Raw genomic sequence first — 22,532 nt, 5'->3', positions numbered from 1 at the left:
GCTTGTCTTTGGATAGGTGGAATTTTGTTTATGGCATGGTTATCGCGACACACTTACAGTGCTGTCTGTAAGGAGTTTGTATGTTCTCCCCATGTCTGCATGAGTTTCCGCTGGGTGCTCTGGTTTCCTGCTCCCACCCTTCAAAATGTATGGGGTTTGTAGGTTAATTGGGCAGCATGGGTTTAAGTGGCCAAAACAGCTTCTGCCATGCTGTTAATACAATTTTAAAAATTAAATTTAAAAGTTTTAAATCAAAACTAAAAGCAGAGGGCCCTTTAATGTGAAAGGCTCATTTTCTGGCTCATTGGGCTTTTCATCTGCTCCTTCCCATGTGCCAAATGGGACAAGGCTTTTCATCAATCCCCTTCTCTCTCAGCGTCCCTTCCTGTATCTTTCCACCAGTGATCCGCAGTTACTTTCTGATTCCTTTGTGCTTTTTGTTTGCTTTATGATCACCACAATTCACCCACCACCTTTCCTTCACGGCCAATATATAGGTTTTAGAAGAATTGTAGGCTAAAGGGGCGAGGCTGGAATACCAACTTGGTCAGCATGGATGAGTTGGTCCGAAGGGCCTCTTCTGTACTGCATGATCCAGTAATATCTATAACTCTGCTGGAACATTCTTCCCATTCCCCTCGCCTCAGAACTTCCTCTCCCTCGAACAAGATCGGAGGTCTCTCTGTCTCCCGAGTTCACGTTCAAGATTCTGATGAGCAGCTCACGTCCAACAGTTCACTGCCTGCCACTGATGCTGAAAAGCTTGTTTGTGGTTACATACATCCAGCCAATTGCAGCCTTTTGATTGGCGTAGAGCCAACTCTTGTAGGAAAAATTGAGGCGCACACTCACACCAGACAGTTTATTCCTAACCTGCGCTCAGATTACCTCCTTGATGAGCAGCCAGAAACCCCACCCATTTCTTAAATTGAGGCATCCCATTGGATGAAAAAGTGGCTGATTGTTATGGAGCTGGGTTGTTTCATAGCTGTGATCTCGTATTGATTCTTGGCAGATTTACAAAAAGTCCAGATATGTGACGTACGAATAAAATGAGCCCATACTATCAAAATATTAAAGCAACTTCAAAAAAATAAGTCTGTTCTGTTCGGTACAGGTGGACAATGTGGGGTACTTGTGGACAGACTTGTGAATGCTTGGACTTCATGGTTGCATCTGGGTGGCACAGTTGACGGGCTGCTGTTAAACGCCCCCTGATGTGCAGCTGAGGGGTAGAATCTGTGGGGAGTTGATGACAATGGAGAGAATAAAGAAACTGAGGACTAATACAGACAGGGTTCATGTGACTGGGTTGGCATGGACTTCTTGACTGTTTCTCTGTTGCTCCTCTCTGTGGCTTTGTGACCACTTGTCCATGTGAATTGTAATTTCTTTTCTGTTTTCCCAGGGGGCTGGTACTGCTTCAGTAAAGAGAACTGTGACACCCGATACAGCACCATGCACAGGTTGATGAGCTCCACCAACTGGCCCCACAGTAAAACAGGTGCGTGTCGGTCATTCAAAAGCAAGCATGTACAGGACTAGAAACATGCCGAAACGGGGAATGTTGGATATGCCCAGCAGGCCAGCCAGCATCCGTGGAAAGAGAAATGCCTTGGGTGGTCAGGACCAGCGAATGGAGATATTTATAGATTTCCTATATTAAGAGAAGATTTTCTTTTTAGCAGGTTCAGAGGCAGAGAGAAGATGGAACATTTGGGAGGGAGTAAAGAACTGAAGAACTCTGGGAGAGGGTGAAAGGCAGAAGAGGGTAAAGGGTTTATTGTGCAGGGGAGATTCACCAGAGTGGGCACTGTTTTGATGTTGAAAAGGCTGAGAAGGAATGGAGGAAACACAGGCAATGGGATGATCCCAGAATGCCAACTTGTCAAGTTGGCCAAAGGACCCATTCTATGCGCTTGAGTCCATAGATCAGGAATATGGTCCATGATTTGATACAGATTTGCATCAGCAATTGTCCACACATAGTATGCTTCATTGCAACCTTCGGGTACATTAGCCTGACACATCTGCCCAATGTGCATTGTCGTCTCATTAGATTTCTGACAAGCTGCAAGAATTTTATCCAACAGAATGTGGAGTGTTGGCGATGTCATGGACATGACCTCTTGGATTTTTATCTCAACAGGAACTGGAATACTATCTGCTCAGCCAGAAGAGAACCCTTACTGGTGGAACGCTAATATAGTGTAAGTTCTGGTGAACTGGATAAACAGGACAAGGGCGTGCAGAACTGAAGACGCTAGGAAAATGCTAGGATCTCTCAAGAAAATTGGACACCATCTGTGGGAAGAGAAACAGTGAATATGCCTCGGGTCCTGGACCCTTCATCAGAAGTGGGAAAGAGGAGGCACATATTAGCTTTAGGAAGCAGAGAAGAAGGGAAATGGATGGGTAGAACAAAGAGAATACCCTTGATAGGGTGAGACCAAAAGGTCAGATGAAGAAGCTTAAGAGGTGATCTTGTATGCAACTTAACTGGCACATTAAGTCTTCTGCTCTCTATCAGAAATGTCCTGTTTATTATACTGATGCCTCTCCACTTCTGCTGATATATCCACATCTGAATGCATTTCTGGCATTTATTGTTCATCCATAATTGCCCTTGAACTTCGGACGCAGTAAGAGTCAGCCAAGCTTGAGGATCTGAAGTCATATACAGGCCAGGCCAGATTGAGAACCAGATATGAGTCCACATCTCCTGTGCAATGGTGGCAACTTAAACTCTGTTCCACTCAACTGAGTGAAAGAGAGAGAAAAGGGTGATAGGAAAAATAGAAAGAGGCTCCTATCCATTGTACCTCCCAATTTCATTGGTTAGAGAAAAACAGTCATGGATTTGGCGTAGTGATGCGGCCAGTTGAGCTGTGGCTGCATTGTTCCAAAGACCCAGGTTTGATCCTGACCTCTGGTTCTGTCTGTGTGGAGTTTGCACATTCCCTCTGTGACCTCTTAGGGTTCTTCCAGATGCTCTGATTTCCTCCCAGCTCCGAACAACATGAAGGTTGGTAGGTCCATTGGCTGCTGTAAACTGCACCCCCCCCCCCCCACCCCCAGATGAGTGGTAGAATGTTAGGTTAGTGCAAGATCAGTGAAAATGGATGGGAGATACAAACTTGGTGGGTCAAAGAGCCCATTCCATACATTGGGGCTCTATCACTGTAACTTTGGAACGATAGACAGATGATGGAGGGTTAATAAAGAGGCCTTTCTTTGGCTGAGTGAGTCCTCAAGATTGAGCAACATTTTAGAGTATGACAATCATTGATGGGCTGAAGGGCCTGTTTATATGCTGCATGGCAATGGTTGGATCTGGATGAGAGTGCACTGCAAGCAAGAATTGGTGCCTTTGCGTGAGGAGGTGACCAATGTAAATAAGTTGGAAAAATACCTTATAATGCAGCAGTTAGCACAAAGGTATGACCACACCAGTGACCTGGGCTTGAATTCACCGCTGTAAATAAGGAGTTTGTGCATTCTGCATGACTTTTCCCCAGGTGCTCCAGTTTCTACAGGGCTAGTAGGTTAATTGGTCACATGGGTGTAATTGGGCAGCATGGTCTCGTGGGCCGGAAGTTCCTGTTACTGTTCTGTATGTCCAAATTTTAAAATAAATACTAGACCTATGGAAGAAAGCCTGAAAATGACCGGGCACTGCAGAACCTCTAACGTCTCTCCTTGTGTCTGCTTCTATTAACATTGAGGCTTGTTAAATATTAATGACCTGTTGTGACAGGATCAAGTTGTATTTACAAACAGATAGCTCTGTTGAAGCTGGAACTGTGAAATTAAAAATGGGAAACACTGCAAAAGCTCAGACAGGATGTGCAGAAAAGAGGAAAGGGTAGTTAGCGTACTTCAGTTTATCCCAACTCTCACCACAGATGCTGCCTGACATCCTGAGTATTTCCCAGCATTTACATTTCATTTGGTTTTCCCTTGGGTCACTGGGAGGACGCAAAAGGTGCAATCATTCCAACCTCTTCTGGAAGACACACTGAATGTATAAATAGTATAGACTAGGAACTATACATGCATTGGTGACTCCAATGTTTAAGTTATTTTTCAGCTTGTGCCTTCGTTATTTACCATCCCCAGGGCAGAGGAGGATATTGGCACACTATTTAACCTCAGCCTCTCTGACTTTGCTGACAGGGGAAGATTTCAGAATGCGATTACCCAGGTGAAGGTACCTCTCGGCTCTTATGCCCGACCTCTGCAGAACTGCCTGTGGTCTGCTTTTTTTTTATTGGCTTGTCGTAGCCAAGCTGAAACCTGAGACAGGCTTAATGGGTTATTAGAGATGGAAGGACTTGTGCTCCTACCTTGCATCACCCAGAGTACTCCACTGCCAATGAAGATCCTGCCAAGTCTGGTCATGACTGCACACAGCAAGATCCCACAACCAGTGATGTGTTAATGAGGGCATTTGCAGATGGTTCAATATATATATTATATATATATATATATATATATATATATATTAAATATATATATATTAAATATATATATATTTATAAAATATATATATATATTATAAATATATATATATATATATATATATAAATAACGGAGGCATGAGAGTGTGTTCTGAACAGATAAGCAACTTATAATGCCAATATATTGACTTGACATATCTTCCCCATTGGAGTGCATCAGCAGGTCTGTTAACAGGGCATCTGTTTTCCATTTCAGCTTCATCCCTTACTGCTCAAGTGATGTTTGGAGTGGAGCATCGCAGAAATCCAAGAGAAGTAAGCTCTCCCCTGCTGTCTTACACAGAACTCATCCAAAGAAAACTGAATGGGGGAACGTTCAAATGCCTTGTTGCGTAACATCACTGTTCAGGGATGGGATATTTCAGAAGATTGACGACTGATCTGAGTTTAGGCAGCTGATCATTCCAAACAGAGGGGGAGCCTCTGTATATTTACCCAATCTGCAGAATAGGCTTCAGCTGCTCATGACCAGTGTGGGTGCAAGTGACTGTGCTCCTGGGTGTGGTAATTCAAACGTAATCTCACTGTGTTTTCCTCTTCCGAAAGCCCCCTGTCATCTTCCTCCAATTCACAAATGATTCCACATTTTTTTGGAAAAGTCTCTGTCTGAACAACTCCCTGTGGCAAAGCAATGATTCAGTGAATAAACATCACTTAATTTTTCTTCCCACCCTTTTAGCAGCATTTTTAACTAGTCTTTCTTTCACTCCATCAGAACTCATCAATCATCATTTAGCTGCCAGCTCTGCCAGTGGATGTAGTTCTCCGAGTCCTGCCCTACTGCCACTCGTGTCCTTCCCAGAAAGTTCCTGGCAATAGCATGGATCTCCCAATGGCCACCCATTTCAATTTCCCATCCCATTCCCTTGCTGACATGCCTGTTTGCGGTCTGTGCACTGCCAGACTGTGACCATCTGCAAACTGGAGGAACATCACCTCATCTTCTGTCTGGGCACCCTCCAATCAGATGGCACTGACATCGATTTCTCCGGTTTCTGCTAAGCCACTCCCCACCCATCTTCATCTCCCTATCTCCTTTCCTCTATCTGTCTCTCTTTTCCCTTTTACCCTCTGTCTCTTTTCTTTGAGTTCCACATTCACAGAACCAAAAACAACCCTCCCCATCAATTCTCACCTTTCCTCTCCTGTTCTCCCCATATCCAATTAACACCTTTTGTCTGTTGGTTTGTGCTCCTCCCCATCCTTTCTTTTAATTCAGACTCCTGCCTGCTTTTTGTTCGTACCTTGAAGAAGGGCTCCGGACCGAAACATTAGCAATATATCTTTACCTCAAATGGAAGCTATGAGACCTGCTGATTTCCTCCAGCATTCCTGTGTTTTTACTGTTTGGCTTTTATGTACTTAGCACAAACCCACTTTTCTCTACATTGGAGAGACTGGTGCTGACCAGGAGAACTCTTCACTGCGCATCTTCACTCTGTCCGCACCAGTGACAGAGATCTCTCAGTAGCCAACCATTTCAGTCCTGTGTCACATTCCCACACGCACATGTCTGTCCATGGCCTGATGTACTATCCCACCAAGACCACCCGCAAATTGGAGGAACAACACCTGATTTTCCGACTGGGCACTCTCCAGCCAGATGGCATTAACTGACTTTTCCAGTTTTGCTAACCTGCTCTTCCCCCTCCTTCCCCTTTCTAGTTCACCCCTCCTCCCTTCACCTAGTCATTCCTCCTTCCCTTGCTGCTGTCCCCTCCCTCCCTTCTCCACCTATCACTTTCTGCCTTGGAACCACACCTTCCCCCTACTCTTCTGTTCAGACGCTTACAGACATTTTTCCATAACTTTATGAAGGGCTCGAGCCTGAAGCATTGGTTATATATTTTTACCTTTGCTATATAAAGGACACTGCTTGACCTACTGTGTTTTTACTTCAACCACAATGTCTGCTGACTTTTGTGTTTTACTTCCACTCTTCTAAGAGGGAAGCAGGAAGAACAAACACATGATTTGTGACACGTAGCATTAGGTATTGTTCCCCAAGTGCCCGCCAGCAGAGCCCCTGCTCACAGTGACAGAAACTCTGGTTCAATCCAGGCCTCCGATGATGTCTGTGTGGCATTTGCTCATTCTCTCTGTCACCATGTGGGCTTCCTCTTAGATTCCAAAAACACAAGGGTCGGCATGTAAATGGTGAACTGTAAATCGCCTGCAGTGGGTTAGTGAGTGATAGAATCTGGGAGTTGAAAGAATAAAATGGAATCAGTGTAGGACTACTGTAAACGAGAGTTTGATTGAGCAGAAGGATTTGTTTCCATTCCGTACACCTCTATCCTAAATAACAAAACAATTTTTCTACAAGTCATTCCTTATATAGTGTTCCCTCATGTTTCTCAACCTGTTATAGATCATAGAGACAAACAGTGTAGAAATAGGTCCTTCAGCCCAACTTACCAAAATTTCCCACAGTAGTCCCACCTGCCTGCATTTGCCCTATATCCCTCATAACTCATCTTATCCACGTATCTATCCATTTTTTTCTTAAACATTGCAACTGTCCCTGCCTCAACCATCTCCTCTGGTAGTCCATTTCATTCACCTACCACCTTCTGTGAAAAAACGTTACCCCTTGGATCCCTGTTAAATCTCTCCCACCTCACCTTAAACCTCAGGTCACTGATTCACCAACTCTGGGCAAAAGACTCTCTGCGCTCTCGTGATCTATTCCTCTCTTCTTTATTAAAGGTGAATATGCTTTCATGGGAGCACTGATAATACAAGAGGTTATTAAAGAACTGTTGACCAAAGGCCTTGAAAATGCCAAGATCCTTCTGCTAGCAGGCACCAGGTACGTGGTTTATGTCAGTGGGGCCCCAGTACCGAGGTTCCCTCCTCCTTTTTGAGATAAAATCAAATGCTTCTTGAAGATGAGAGTGAATTCCGTGTCTTGAAGATAAGAGTGAATTCAATGTCGAGAACAGAGCCCTATCCTGCAGTGAGAATTACCTTGGTTACGACAAGTCTTATTTTAGATCTTAAATACTACCCACAGTCTTTATAGATTCCATTCCATGTCACCTACAATTTGACAAGATCAAATGTTGGTGTGGATTAATTAATCTTTGCCTAAAATCAACTAAATAGTTCACAGTTGTTGCCTTTGAATGAAAGTATATAAGTAATAACTTCTTTCTGATGTTTCCGTCTAATTAGATTTCCTCATTCTCAAAATCCAGACACAAAATGTTGAAGGATCATTCATCAAATATGGGGAAAGGGGAAAGGAAAAGGGGTGGTCACTTTGTTGACCTAAGTCTGTGTAAGGAAATGAATGGATATGTAACCATGGGTAATGAACAGGGTGAAGATGCAGTTGCCATGATGTATTTGAGAATTGGAACTGGTTTGAAGCGCTGGGCTTGAAGGAATTAGAATCAGAATTTATTGCCACAATCATGTGATGAAATTTGTTGTTTTGCAGTAGCAAATCACAGGTGCAAATATTGCTATGAATTACATTTAAAAAAAATAAATAAATTAGTGCAAAAGAAGAGAAAGAGAGTAGTGTCTGTGATCATTGATCATTCAGGACTATGATGGCAGAGGGAAAGAAAGTGTTTTTGTTCCACTGGGTGTTCGTCTTCAGGCTCCTGTACCTCCTTCCTAATGGTAGCAGTGTGACGAGGGCATGGCCTGGGTGGTGGGGGCCCTTGAAGACAGAGGCTGCTTTCTTGAGACATTGCCTCTTGTAGATGATCTCAATGGAGTGGAAATGTCCATGGTGGCACTGGCTGAGTTCATAACTCCCTGTGGCCTTTTCCTGTCCTGTGCATTGGCACCTCCAGACCAGACAGTGATGGGATCAGAACGCTCTGCACGGTGCACCTGTAGAAAGATTGAACAGTATTTGACCTTGCCAGATTGAGTTTGCAGACACTGAAGAAAAACTCAGCAGGTCGGGCAGCATTCGAGGAGAAAGAAACAGAATTAGAACTAGGAAAAGATCAAACAAGAATGCAGGTGGGATGGTGGGGTGGAGAAATGATGATGTATATAAGCAGTTACTTTGTGCACAACAAATAGAAATAATGTCCAACTGATGTTCCGCTCTTTCAATTAAGAGCAAAATTTCAGTCTCTCAGCCTTTCTCGACAAGTTTTGACAATGTGACTGGAAAAGGGAGCAGGTTTGTGCACATGACCAGGCCTACTTTATTGAAACAGTAAATAATTTTAATGAACTATTGAAATGACAGAATGTAACTGTGAGGGATACTGCTAGCTTAATATCAGTCCAATGGTAATAAGCCATCAGGGATGGTAGTGTCACGGGTAATTTACTGATGTAGTAGTAGTAATCCACTGTCTATAAACTAATGATCCAGATATGTGTGATCCACTGAGAATTTTAAATGTCATTCATTGCTAAAAACCACCTTTCTCTGAAACATTTCACAGTTGGAAATGTGAACTCTTTTCCATATATGATCCCAGACTATGAGGTGGTTGACTTTGAACTCTGAAATAATCCAGTAAGTTATTAGTTTGTGTCGGACTACAGGATGAACAGCTTCATCAATCAGACAGCAGTGGTTCTCAGTGACCCACGACAACTTTGTCAAAGGCAGCGACAGACTAGGTCTGGCCTTATCAGTGACACCCAAAGCTGTGAATGAGAAAAGCAGCTACACTGGCAGTGAAATAGAATGGGGCCCCTTTCCCCAGACTATATGGAACTAAAGTGGGGACGCACTGCCATGGTGAGGCCCGAAGTAAGTGAGAAGAACCATGTCATAGTCATTCCAGGCCTGTCTGCAGCCCAAGGACATGAAGATGGAATTTTCCAATTTCAGATTCCTCTGCTCTCCACCCAGTCCCCTCACCCATTCTTCTCCCCTCTACCCCTGCTTCCACCCACATCTCCTGACAGGATTTCTCCCACCTGCTCCCCACCACCCCTCCCACTTCCACGTGGACCCATCTTTCCTGCAACGGCTTTCATAGCACCACTGTCATCGCCTTCTCTTCTCATGTGATATTTCCACATCAACCCTCACACATCCCCCAACCATCACCCATATATATGGCTCTCCGTCCTCCACCTGACTCCTTTTATCTCTCTCCCTATGTCTGGCATCTGCCGATCACCTGTCTCAGTCCATAATCCTTTACCCCTCCCTGGTTCACCAGTCCCCTTCAGGCTTTTATCCCACCCCTCTCAACCTGTCCTCATTATCCTGATTCACCTTTCCCTATTCTTGGATGATGAAGGATTCCAGACAATACTGCTAATACCTGCTGAGTCCCTCCTGAAGATTATGTGTTATTTCATATTGGCATTTAAAAAACAGTACCAGCTCATGTCAATCCAGCACAAAAAAAATCCATTATCTCCTATTGTATCGTCTTGAATTGAAAATCACAATCTTGTGGCATACACCTCGTGGTTGACCAGAGAACAGCTTGGTAGAACAGCAACAACAGTTCAGAGAGTTGCTTAGTTCCTTGCTGTATGAGATACAGTTACTGCCAAGGATAAAATTGGGAAAATAACATCACAGATTAAAATAGATGTGAACCAGGAACTGAAATTTGAGTGTGGCCAAATCAGGATGAGTAACTAAATATACCTGGATGTAAAACTTTTAGCAAGTCAAAATAGTCATGGGAGAATAGGAAGGCACCCATTTGGCTCAGCCTCTCCACAGCAACCATGTCGGCATTCTGGGCTTCACCCATTTGCCTGCATTTGGTCCACATCCTTTTAAACCAGTGGTTCTCAACCTTTTTTATTCCCACTCACATACCACTTTAAGTGATCCCTTACTAACCACAGAAAACATATTGACTCCTATGCTAAGGGATTACTTAAGGTGGAATGCGAGTGGGGAAAAAAAATTGAGAACTGCTATTCTAAACCCTTCCCATCCAAATGTCTTTAGAGTGTTTTAATTGTGCCACTTCTATACCTTCCTCTGCCAGCCCGTTCCAGATACGAACTTCCCTCTGAATGAAGAAGTTGCCTGTCAGGACCTGATTAAATTTTTCCCTTCTCTCCTAAGCAACACAATACAGAAGCAGGCCCTTCGGCCCAAGTGCCTGTGCTGATCATGACGTCAGATTAAACCAAAGGGAACATGTTGCTACTTTGCCAGCCAAGAAAAGAACAATTTCATTTGTAACTGATCTTTTTGAAATGGGAAATTGAGTGAACACTTTGGAAACAGTGACCATAATATAATTATGCTCAATGTAAGAACAGCAAAAAAACAAGGAAAGTGAGAGCCATGTGATTTGGCTCAAAATAGCTAATTATATTGATAAAAAGAGACCTTGTCTAATGTAAAGGGAATGAAAAATTGGCAAAAAGGACTGTACTTAACAGGAAATAAATAAGCAGGATACAGAAACAGTGCATATGAAAGTTATCCTAGTGAGACAAAAGAGAAGGATATTGATGATTATTAGGGAGAATAACGAAAGCGTTGCTGAGAGATGAAGAAATCAAATAAGGGAACAGGGGAAACAGAAACTGGTATATCATCATTCTCACAAATCTTGGCACTGAGGTCAAGGCTGCAGTTTGCAGAGAAAGGGGAGAGACGTACTCAAAGCTCAACTTACAAATAATCTGCATGTGATCAAAGGGCATCTGGACAGCTCTGCAGCCACACAGACTCCTGTTGGGTCCATCGGCAACCCGAACCCCAGATCCAAACCTCTGATTTCAGGACCCAAGGCCCTTTGGGAGTCCTTCTTGCCCTCAGCACCCTCTTGAATCCAGATTCTGATACCTGGTTCTCCAGTAGCCCGTGTGGGTCTCTGCCGCGTTGCCACCACCTGGACCTGTGTGGGTCCAGCAGCTGCTGAACCCCTCACTGGTCCGCCACTGTCTTGTAAGGTTGTCTACTTTGCTTCTCTTTCTCAATGGGGGATGTTCTCCCCGTTGCTCATGCCCTGATCACCCTTTGGTCCGCTGCCGAGCACAGGTGCTGCCATTTCGGGACCATACCTCTGAGATTGCAGCATTTAAAAAGAACACACCGTTGGCTCCTTTAACAAGGCATTTAAAGCCTGTACGAAGCCACCGGCATTAGGACAGGGCAGTTGATCTCTGTGGAGCAGTGTTGTGTCTCTGCTCCCTGCTCTCCTAGGTCTCCAGTAGCAGCAGTGCTGGCGTCATGGCTCCTCCAGCAGCAACACCATCTTCCTCTGTTTCCACCTTGGTTGGAGTTAGGAATGTGCTGCTTGAGGTGAGTGGAGGCAGAGATCTTCACACCAGCGAAGACATATCTGGATGAACACTTGGACAACTCGGGTAGGGAAGGGTTTGGACCAAGTGCTGGTAAATAAGATTAGTATTGATAACCATCACTGGTCGAAGGGCTGATCATCTGACCTACAGCTTAGCTGTGAGAGGTAGAAGGTTCGTCATATTGACTTTTTGGAAAGGGGATGGGTGGGGGGAATTGTGAGGAGAAATTGTCAGTGACTTCATTGGAATACACCAAATGCTGTTGGGGCAAAGTTTCACCTGGGAGCCCAGGAAATGCAAGATTAACCATTCAAGAGCCAAATCAGGAAAATGGAAACATTGGAATCCTCTACTCAAGGAAACGTGGAGGACCAGTCACCCTGTGTGCTGACAGCAGAGATGGATGTGAATGGTTGGCAATGCAGATGGAAGAGCAAGAATGGGTCGGCCAAATTCCATCTTCTGTTTTTTAATTGTTGAATTGGAATCAGAAGCAGAGCTAATGTTTCCAGTTGATGACTTTTCATCAAAACCCTGTGTCAAACTGAATTGTTAACCCAGTTCCTCTCTATGCCTGGCTTGCTGAGTATTTTTGGGTTGATGCAGCAGTTAGTGCTGCTGCCTCACAGCTCCAAGGGTTGGGGACCTCTGGTGTACTTGTATATTCTCCCATGACCTTGTGAGCTATCCCCAGGCTCTTCCCCCAACTTCCTCCCCCCCCCCCCTCCCCCCTACCGATCCCAATGATACTGCTAGGTTAATTAGAAGCTGTAAAAGGATGAAGTGTTTACGTTGAAACACAATGCTGGAGAAACTCAGTAGGTCAAACAGTGTACTCTATCTTTGGCTTGGCTTCGCGGACGAAGATTTATGGAGGGGGTAAAAAGTCCACGTCAGCTGCAGGCTCGTTTGTGGCTGACAAGTCTGATGCGGGACAGGCAGACACGATTGCAGCGGTTGCAGGGGAAAATTGGTGGGTTGGGGTTGGGTGTTGGGTTTTTCCTCCTTTGCCTTTTGTCAGTGAGGTAGGCTCTGCGGTCTTCTTCAAAGGAGGTTGTACTCTATACAGCAAAGATAAAGATGCATGTTCAATGTTTCAAGCTTGAGCCCTTCAAGGTGTGAGCAAAATGTAGGTAGGTGTTAGAAAAATAGAGGGTTATAGGTATGAGGTAGGAAAGGTTTAGATTGTTGAGTAGGTATATATATATGTTGGAACAACATTGTACTGTGCTGCAGTGTTCTATATACATAGGCAGTAGTCAAAGCCTGGAAGGAGCTGCCAGAGTGATAGAAACCGTATGATGCAGCATTGATGAGGCATTGAGACCGACACATAAATAGTCAGGGAGTAGAGGAATACAGACTATGTGCAGGGAAGTGAGATTTAGTTAGTTGGGCATCAAGGTCAGCACAGACATGATAGGCTGAAGGTCCTGTTCCAATGGGATACTGTCTAATTAAGCTATCATGTTTTTGGAGCATGGGAATAATATGGGGCATCCAGAGGAACCCATGGCCACAGGGAGAATTTGCAAACTCCACATAAACAGCACCTGAGGTCCAAATCGAACCTAGGTCCCTGGAGCTAATAGGCAGTGGGATTATGACCAGTGTTAAATATTGGTTAGGCATTTGACTGATTATACTTGGCCAACTTCCAGACCCTTTGAAGCAGAAAGATTATATTCAGGAAGTGCAGCGGATGTAATTTATGTAAATCTTCATAAAAGCCCAGGGACCTCCAGCAAAGAAAAAGAAATTGCATGGATTCTCAGGGATGGACCAATGACTGCCAGTCAGAGAGAAGAAGGTGGGGGGGAGGTAAAAGATGTTACCCTTCGTCACATGTGGAGCATCAAGTACATCCCAATTTCCAACCTTGGCACGTGGTTTAGAATCTGGTGCAACGCTGGAAGCTTTCCTGATGAAGGAATACGTCTCAGAACATAGATGGTCCATTGCTTGCCACGGATGCTGCCCTAACCTGCTGAGTTCCTCCAGCAGTAATGTGTATCCTGCTCCTTGACATTGTCACTTCATTGTTGGAATCTGGATCCTTTGTCCTCTGGAGTCAAGTTGTCTCTTCACCAATGATTAGTGAGCAAAGCTGATGAGAGGGGTATCTTGACAGCATTTCTAGTATTGACAAGGAAGGAGCTGTATGGTGGGGCAAAAGTGCTGCTCAGACTGCATTTTTCTGTGCTCAATGTGGATTAGCCCAGTGGAATAGACGGTTATGCTGCAACACCAACGAGCACACCTAGATGAAGGACTCAGGCCTGAAATGTTGGTTGGTTATTTATCAGCAATTACAGGGATCTCCCAGTGGCCATTTATTTCAATTCTCCCCATTCCCAAACCAACATGTCTCATGCTCTGCCAGACTGAGACCACCCGCAAATTTGACTTCGATTTCTCCAGTTTCTGTTAGCCTCCCACTGTCTAACTCTATTTCTCTTTTCCTCTAGCTCTCTCTCTTTTTCACTCTGTCTCCTTTCCCCCAGTTCTGCATTCACAGAGCTTCCCCCTCATCTGATCAAAACTCTTTCCTGTCCTATCCATGTCCTTTAGTCTGTTGGTCTCTGCTCTTCCCCCTACATTTTCTGCCCTTCTCTCCAGCCTTTTAATTCAGGCACCCACCTACTTTTTGCCCATACCTTGAAGAAGGGCTCAGGGCTGAAATGTCGGTTATGTATCTTCACCTCCTCTGGACACTGCGGGAGCTGCTGAGTTCTTCCAGCATGTTTGTGTTTTTACTCCTTCACCATATTCACTTGGATTTGCCTGCTGACTATTTTCATTGAACTTGTAAACACATTCTTTCAGTTCGTGCCATCACTTGTGATGGAAATACTGAACAAAGGAAGTTTTCAACAGAGAATTTACCATATATCAATCAGAGGAGGTCTGAATTCAGCTCGAGCACACACTGTGGTCTTCGTCATTTTGAAATTCTTTGTCAGCCTCAAAACTATTGCTGTCTGTGCATGAATGGGAGTATAATTGGGAATAAGGATGTCGCGTTTCTATAGTAACATGATAAACACATCTCAACAATGATCGTTAGATAAAACTGGGAGCAAAATACCTGGTCCAGTCAGTTTGGGCGAGTTTGAGCTTGAAGCTAGAAAAATATAGCTACCTGCTTTTTTTTTGATAATGTCCATCTCCAATAACTCTTGACTCTCCAAAAAGGATGCAAAGAGCAAGCATGCGTGAGGCACCAGCTACAGTAAAAAGTACTCGGCTGTGGAGGTGAACAAGGAAATCTGCAGGTGCTGGGGTCCTGTGCAACATGCAACTGTGCTGGAGAAACACCATGGGTCCTCCTTGACCTGTTGAGTTCCTCCAGCACCTCTGTGTTTTTCTGGATCGTGTACCCACAACAACTGCTCATGAGTGAGCAGTTTGATTCATGAATCGGGGAGTGGCAGAAACAGGAGGGAAACAAGGGATAGTAATAATGACTTGACTGGAGGAAATTATTAATCATAGAGTTAACTTGTCCATGCCGACTCCATTCTCGACCAATTCATTTAGCCGAGTGGTTTTCAAATGTTTTCTTTCCCCTCACATACTGCCTTATTCCCTATGCCGTAAATGGTCTGTGATTAGTAAGGTGGTATGTGAGGGGAAAGAAAACGTTTGAAAACCACTGTTTTAATCGTACCTAATTGACTCGTTATATGCACGGTTTCATAACTCCAAAGGATATGGGCCAATGAATTTTTCTCAAGCAAAATATTTCAGTTAACAACTTGGTCTAGAGCAGTGGTTCTCAATCTTTTACCCCCACTCACATACAGTATCACCAATGTCCTTTTTGGAGATTGGAGGAACAACACCTCCTATTCAATGTTTAATTTTAGTAGTCAGAAAAGTATGTGTGCACTGAATGCTTTTTTTTAAAAATTTTTTTATTTTTCACACCATAAATCACATTAGCCATGATATACACTATTTCTTTTTCACACATATACAGTGACTTTTTCTCCCCCCCCCTCCCTCCTCCCAAGCCACCCCCCCACCCCCCCCCCTCATCCATTTTAGGTATACAATCTAGGTTGCATTAAGCCAGTCAGACAATGTTGTCATTCAACAAAAATACACCAGAAATTCTACTGAGTCCATTCTTTTCTTTCCTTCTCCTTCCATCAACTTAGGTAATGTTTGTCCCCGGTAGGTTTTCGCTATTGTACTTAATGTAAGGCTCCCATACTTGTTCGAATATTTCAATATTATTTCTTAACCTATATGTTATTTTTTCTAATGGAATACATTTATTCATTTAAATTTAGTAGTTTCTTCCTTTTAATTTGGTTATGTATTCCATTAATATTTAAAGTCATATAGTTCAGCGTAGCCCTTTTATATTTTGTTTATCTTCTCTTTCCGTTTTTCCATCATTACCTTTCCTCCTTTTCTATTTCTGTTTTCTTATTTTCAACTCTTTATAAGACAACATTCCTACAACATCCAACATTTTCCTTATTCTCCTATTTCTATCTTATTTATCCCCAATCTCCCCTTCCCCTCCTGAGTTGTCCTTTATCCCTTGTCGGACAACCACATCTCCCCTCTCCGTTTGGATTTGCGAATCCACTCGCAAGCGTCAACTGATTTTGCAGTGACCGCTATTTCCCCCCACCCCGCCCCCCCCAGAAAAGATTTCACTTTTCATATGTCACAAAGGTCATTCTTTTAATTCCCTCCTTATTCTCTCTATTCCATTACCTTCCCTTATTAATTCTTGTCTATACTATCTATATTTTCCTCTAAGTACAGATACATTCACGTATGCACATTGTCTCTATTCACTCTTATACCTCTTTACCCGCATACATATCAATCGTGATCATTTTTACTCTCATTACCCGTCATCATCCCTCAGTCTATTTTTGTCTTTACCCACATACATATCAATCGTGATCATTTTTACTCTCATTACCCGTCTTCCTCCCTCAGTCTATTTTTGTAATTGTTCTGCAAATTTTCGTGCTTCTTCTGGATCCGAGAATAGTCTGTTTTGTTGTCCTGGAATAAATATTTTCAATACCGCTGGATGCTTTAGTATAAATTTATACCCTTTCTTCCATAAAATCGCCTTTGCTGTATTGAACTCTTTTCTCTTCTTTAGGAGTTCAAAACTTATATCTGGATAAATGAAGATTTTTTGCCCTTTATACTCCAGTGGTTTGTTGCCCTCTCTTACTTTTTCCATTGTCTTCTCCAGTACCTTTTCTCTTGTAGTATATCTTAGGAATTTTACTACAATAGATCTTGGTTTTTGTTGTGGTTGTGGTTTAGAGGCCAATACTCTATGTGCCCTTTCTATTTCCATTTCTTGCTGTAGTTCTGGACATCCTAGGGTCTTAGGGATCCACTCTTTTATAAACTCCCTCATATTCTTGCCTTCTTCATCTTCCTTAAGGCCCACTATCTTTATGTTATTTCTTCTGTTATGGTTTTCCATTGTATCTATTTTTTGGGCTAGTAGTTCTTGTGTCTCTTTCGTTTTTTTATTAGATTCCTCCAATTTCTTTTTTAAGTCTTCTACCTCCATTTCTGCTGCTACTGCCCGCTCTTCCATCTTGTCCATTTTCTTTCCCATTTCTGTTAAGGTCATCTCTATTTTATTCATTTTCTCTTCTGTGTTGTTTATTCTTTTTCTTAAATCATTAAATTCCTGTGTTTGCCATTCTTTAAATGACTCCATGTATCCTTTAATAAGAGAAAGTACCTTCTTTATCTTGCCTTTCTTTTCTTCTTCTATTTCACTGTACTCTTCCTCTTCCTCTTCTTCTTCCTCTGGGTTGGCCATCTGTTGTTTCTTTGTTGCCCTTTCCTTCTCTTCTTTCTTGTTTCTATTGTCTTCTGTGGTCTCTTCTTGCTGCAGGTGTTCTGCAGCTGTCGTTGCCGGCTGTGGAGATCGACTCCCCAGCTGGTCCCCCCTCCCGTCGGTGTGTTTTTTCATTCGTATCGCGCATGCGCGAGGAATCGCGCATGCGCGGTTGCGCACTTTTACTCGGCTCAGCGAGCCATTTTTGTAGTCCATTATTTACCGACCTGAGGGAGCGGGTTTCTCTCTCCGCAGCGGGCCTCTTCGGACAGGTAAGGCCTTCACCTTTTTCCTCCTTTGTCTTCTCTTCCTCTCTTCTTACCGTTGCTTTCGATTTTTCTTTTTTTGTCGCCATCTTCTTTCCACCTTTATACTCACTTTTCTGTAACTTTTATTTCTGTGCCTTTGTGTTTTCCTTTGTTTTTCCCGACTTTTCTGGAGAGGGCTGGAGTTCACCGTCCGGCCACTACTCCATCACGTGACTCCTCCCTGTGCACTGAATGCTTATGGAAATTTAAACTTGACATGGTTCCATAGGTGCTCTGTAATTAGTAAGGGATTACTTAAGGTGTTATGTGAGTGGAAAGAAAAATGTTTGAAGACCATTGATTTAGCCAAAACCCTTCCTATCTATATATCTGTCCAGATATCTTTTGAATGGTGACATGATTAGCGCAGCAGTGATCCGGTTTTGAATCCAGTGCTGTCTGTAAGGAGTTTGTATTCACAGAGCTACCCCCTCATCTGATCAAAACTCGTATAACCATTTACGGAGCGGAAACAGGCCATGTTGGCCTTTTGAGTCTGCACCGGTTCACTGATTTTGTGCACCCTCTTCAGGCATTGGTCCCGGTAAATCTTCAATCAATAACGATGGGTGAATTCAATGCAGGTGGAATCAGATAATAGTAAAACTATGAGCAAACAGATTGGCTGTCTGTGTACCAAAAATAGTAAAACTTGACGAAACTGGATTTATTAAGAAAAGACAAACAATGGTCAATATCTCTAAGTTCATTAACTTAATCCATGCAGTACAAGGAAAGAAGACTCCAACAGTGGCAGTTGCTTTTGACACAGAGAAAGCCGTTGACAGGGTAGAATTGAATTATTTATTTAAAGTACTACAGCGGTTCAACCTACCAGAGAAATATATTAATTGGATTAAAGCATTATATAAGGGACCATTGGAGAAGGTGACAGTAAATGGATACATAATCGAACCAAGGTCAACTAGGCAGGGATGTCCACTATCTCCCTCCCTGTTTGCTTTAGCTATAGAACCCTTGGCAGAACTGATAAGAACAGAAAATAAAATAAAAGGGATAAAGATAAAAGAGAAGGAATATAAAATCAGTCTATTTGCAGATGATGTCATAGTATACTTAACAGAACTATCAATAAAAGAATTACATAAGAAATTGAAGGAATACGGAGAAGTATCAGGGTACAAGATCAATGCAAATAAAAGTGAATAATGTGGATTTCACAAAGTTTAAAGAATCACCATTCAAATTCCAAACACAAGCAATCCGGTACCTAGGTATTAGACTAGATAATTTATTTTGTATAGATGGCCTAGATATTATCAGCCATTAATGAAGAAATTACAAGATGAATTAGAACATTGGAAAGATTTACCACTAACACTGTCTGGGGTTTCCTCACATTCCAAAAAAAACGTACGGGGTTGTAGTTTAATTTGGGTGTAATTGGGTGGTTTAAATGGCCGGAATTGGCTTCTATTGTTCTGTAAATAAGATTTAAATTTAATGTCGTAATTGTGCCATCTTCTACAGCTTCCTCTTGCAGCTCCTTCCAGATATAGACCATTCTCTAGGTGAAAAAGGTTACCACTGAGGCCCTCTTAAATCTCTCCCCCCTTCACCTTAAACCTATGGCCTCGAATTATAGAATCCTCTACCCTGGGGAAAAAAGACTGTGAGGATTTGCTCTGTCCATGCCCCTTATGGTTTTCTAAGATTACCACTCACCCCTTTGGTCTAGGGAATAAAGATTCAGCCTTCCAATCTCTTCTCACAACTCAAACCCTCCAATCTCAGCAACATTGTGGTGAATCTCCTCTGCATCCCTTCCAACTTATTGACATGCTTCCCACTGCAGAGCAACCAAAACTACACACACTAGTCCAGGTGGGCTCACAATGTCCTTTTTGGAGGAACAACACTTCATATTCAATATTCCCTCTAATCTTTAGTAGTCAGTGCGCACAAAAATCCTTCATCAAGGTATGGGGAAAAATGTCCACAGTCACCCGAATGAAAGGGTGGGGGGGGAGCACAGTCCCACAGCCTGTTGGTTATGTATCAAGGAATAGGTTTAAAACAGGTTTTATACATCACATTATACCCAGGCAATATGAAGGGTTCTTTTGTAAGCAGTCTAACAAGTTATCTCTAACATTCATATCGCCATGTAAAAATCAGAATCTACAGATTCGGATTGCAATGAGAAGATGGGGTTGAGGAGGAACTGCTTCTCCCAGACAGCTGTGAATCTGTGGAATTCTCTGCTCAAGGAAAACTGTATTTAAGGCACAGGTCGGTAGACCTTTTCAGAGTTGGGGAATTAAGGATTCTGGGGAACAGGTGGGTAGGTTGAGCTGAGTCCACGGCCAGATCACCCGTGATCTTATTAAATGGCAGAGCAGGCTCAACAGAACAAATGTCCGATTTCTGCTCCTGTCTCTGATGTTCTTTTAATCCCTCATCACAAATTTGGGTGAGCACTTGGGAGCAGTGGGCTGGATGGATGGAGACGGGAAACAAGCTCTTACCCATTGTCTGACTGGTAGAGACACTGTGGTGGAGATTTAATTTTTAATTTAGAGACACATCACATTTACAGGTGATTCCGACCTACAAGCCCATATTGTCCAAATAAATCCATGTGACCAATTAACCTATTGTCATGTGAGGAAACTCATACAGACATGGGGATAATGTTCAAACTCCTTACAAACTGTGCAGGAGTTGAACATGGGTCGCTTGCGCTATAATAGTGAAGCTACACTAACTGAGCTGCCCGAAATGACTTCTATCTTTGAATCATCCAATGCAAAAGCTGTAGCACCCAAGCTTGTGAAATATAAAACGGAGCCCCTTCATTAAGATTCTGCAAAACTGTTGTAATCTGACATTCAGACCACATCAAGTATCTTGACACTTTGGAAAATAATGAGATGCACAAAAGAGCACCATCTTGACTTCATTTGTTGACAGTTGAACACACACATATCTAGCAGCAGAACACAACAACTTTAAACTATAAGACATAATAGGAGAACTAGGCCATTCAGCCCATTTGAGTCTGCCCCACCATTCAATCATGTGCTGATCCATTTTCTCACTCAGCCCCACAGCCTGGCCTTCTCCCCATAACCTTTGATGTTCTTGGTAATAAGGAATCTATCAATCTTTTCCTTAAATGCACCCAATGACCTGGCCTCCACAACCATTCATGGCAACAAATTCCACAGATTCACGAACCTCTGACTAAAGAAATTCCTCTACATCTCTGTTCTAAGAGGACATCCTTCATTCCTGAACTTGTACCCTCTTGTCCTTCATTCCTGAACTTGTACCCTCTTGTCCTAGACCCTCCCACCATGGGAAACAACCTTTCTACACCGACTCTGCCCATGACTTTCAACATTCAAAACATTTCAATGAGATCCCCCCCCTCATTCTCCTAAATTCCAATGAGTACTGGCCAAGAGCTGTCAAATGCTTCTCACATGATAATTCTTTCATTCCCGGAATCATCCTTAAATGAGGAGCCCAAAACTGCTCACAATCCTCCTTGTGAGGTCTCCCCACTGCCTTATAAACCCTCAACGTCACATCCTTGCTCTTGTATTCTATTCCTCTTGAAATGAATGCCAGCATTGAATTTGCTTTTTCCACTACCGACTCCACCTGAGTGTTTATTTTAAGGCTATCCTGCACGAGGACTCCCAAGTCCCTTTGCATTTGGGTATTTTCAATGTTCTCATTTAGAAACTTGTTGATAAGGAACATTCGTCTGGATAAAATCTGTCAATAATTGATCCCATTGATATCAATGGGTCTTTATATTCAGCGGAGCATGTAAAACATTTAATCCTGTCCAATGTGACTTCCACGCACGCATGCAAGATGTGACATCATTCCACCAACTGATTGATGTTGGCGCGAAGTTTCCAATCAAATGTTTGCCACAACAGCTGGTGTACACACATTGAAAAGGAGCCAGAGGAGCTGTTTTGACATTTCTTGGAAGAGGGACTGGGTACACAGTAATTATTCTTTCATGACAGAGCTCAGCCCTTCAACTATCGAGAATGTAGCTCAGCTGTTTCTCATTGTTCCTCCGCTGTTGCATTTCTGGTGAGAACAATAATTGCATCTTGTGATCAAGATGCACGGCCACTGAGTTCAATGAAAATTCAACGGAAAACAGCAGATGCTGGAAACATGCCATAAAAAAACCCAGAAAATGCTGGGAGTCGTCCACAGGCCATTCAGTGAGGGAAGAGAAGCGGGTGAAGGGCCCTGAACCTGAAATACTAACCTGCTGAGTGTTTACAGAATGTTTTTTTTAAATTTTAGATTTAAATTTCAACATACAGCATGCTAACAGGCCATTTCGGCCCATGAGCCTGTGCCGCCCAATATACACTCAATTAACCTGCACCCCTGGTACATTTTGAACATTCAAATTGGTCTCAAGGCAGAGAGCCATTGTGGATGCAAGTAACTGCAGATACTGGAATACAAAACAATTACCAGGTCAACCAGCATCCGGTGGGGGAAAAGAACGGTCGACATTTCAGGTCAGAGCTCTTTATCAAGTCTCGAGAAGTATTCTGTGTAGTTTTGGTTACCTAACTACAGGAAAGATAGCAGAGAAGATTTACTAGGATGTTGTTGGAACTTCAGGAACTGAGTTGCAGG

The 22,532-nt window shown here is 43.0% G+C and overlaps 1 protein-coding gene across 2 annotated transcripts in view; it reads left to right on the top strand.

Annotated features, from left to right (window-relative positions):
- notum1a (notum, palmitoleoyl-protein carboxylesterase a) overlaps positions 1-22,532 on the top strand; it is a 49,075-nt gene that overhangs the window by 8,961 nt on the left and 17,582 nt on the right. For both annotated transcript variants that reach the window (XM_069929667.1, XM_069929669.1), the window contains exons 3-6: positions 1,409-1,504; positions 2,150-2,210; positions 4,717-4,775; positions 7,230-7,332. In XM_069929667.1, coding sequence (XP_069785768.1) covers positions 1,409-1,504; positions 2,150-2,210; positions 4,717-4,775; positions 7,230-7,332 — 319 coding nt within the window. The remainder of the gene's footprint in view (positions 1-1,408; positions 1,505-2,149; positions 2,211-4,716; positions 4,776-7,229; positions 7,333-22,532) is intronic.

Source organism: Narcine bancroftii, chromosome 3 (genome assembly GCF_036971445.1).
Source record: "Narcine bancroftii isolate sNarBan1 chromosome 3, sNarBan1.hap1, whole genome shotgun sequence".
In the NCBI taxonomy this organism is placed as follows: domain Eukaryota; kingdom Metazoa; phylum Chordata; class Chondrichthyes; order Torpediniformes; family Narcinidae; genus Narcine; species Narcine bancroftii.
Note: the sequence above shows the minus strand (reverse complement) of the source record. Positions and strands in the feature narration are given on the sequence as shown.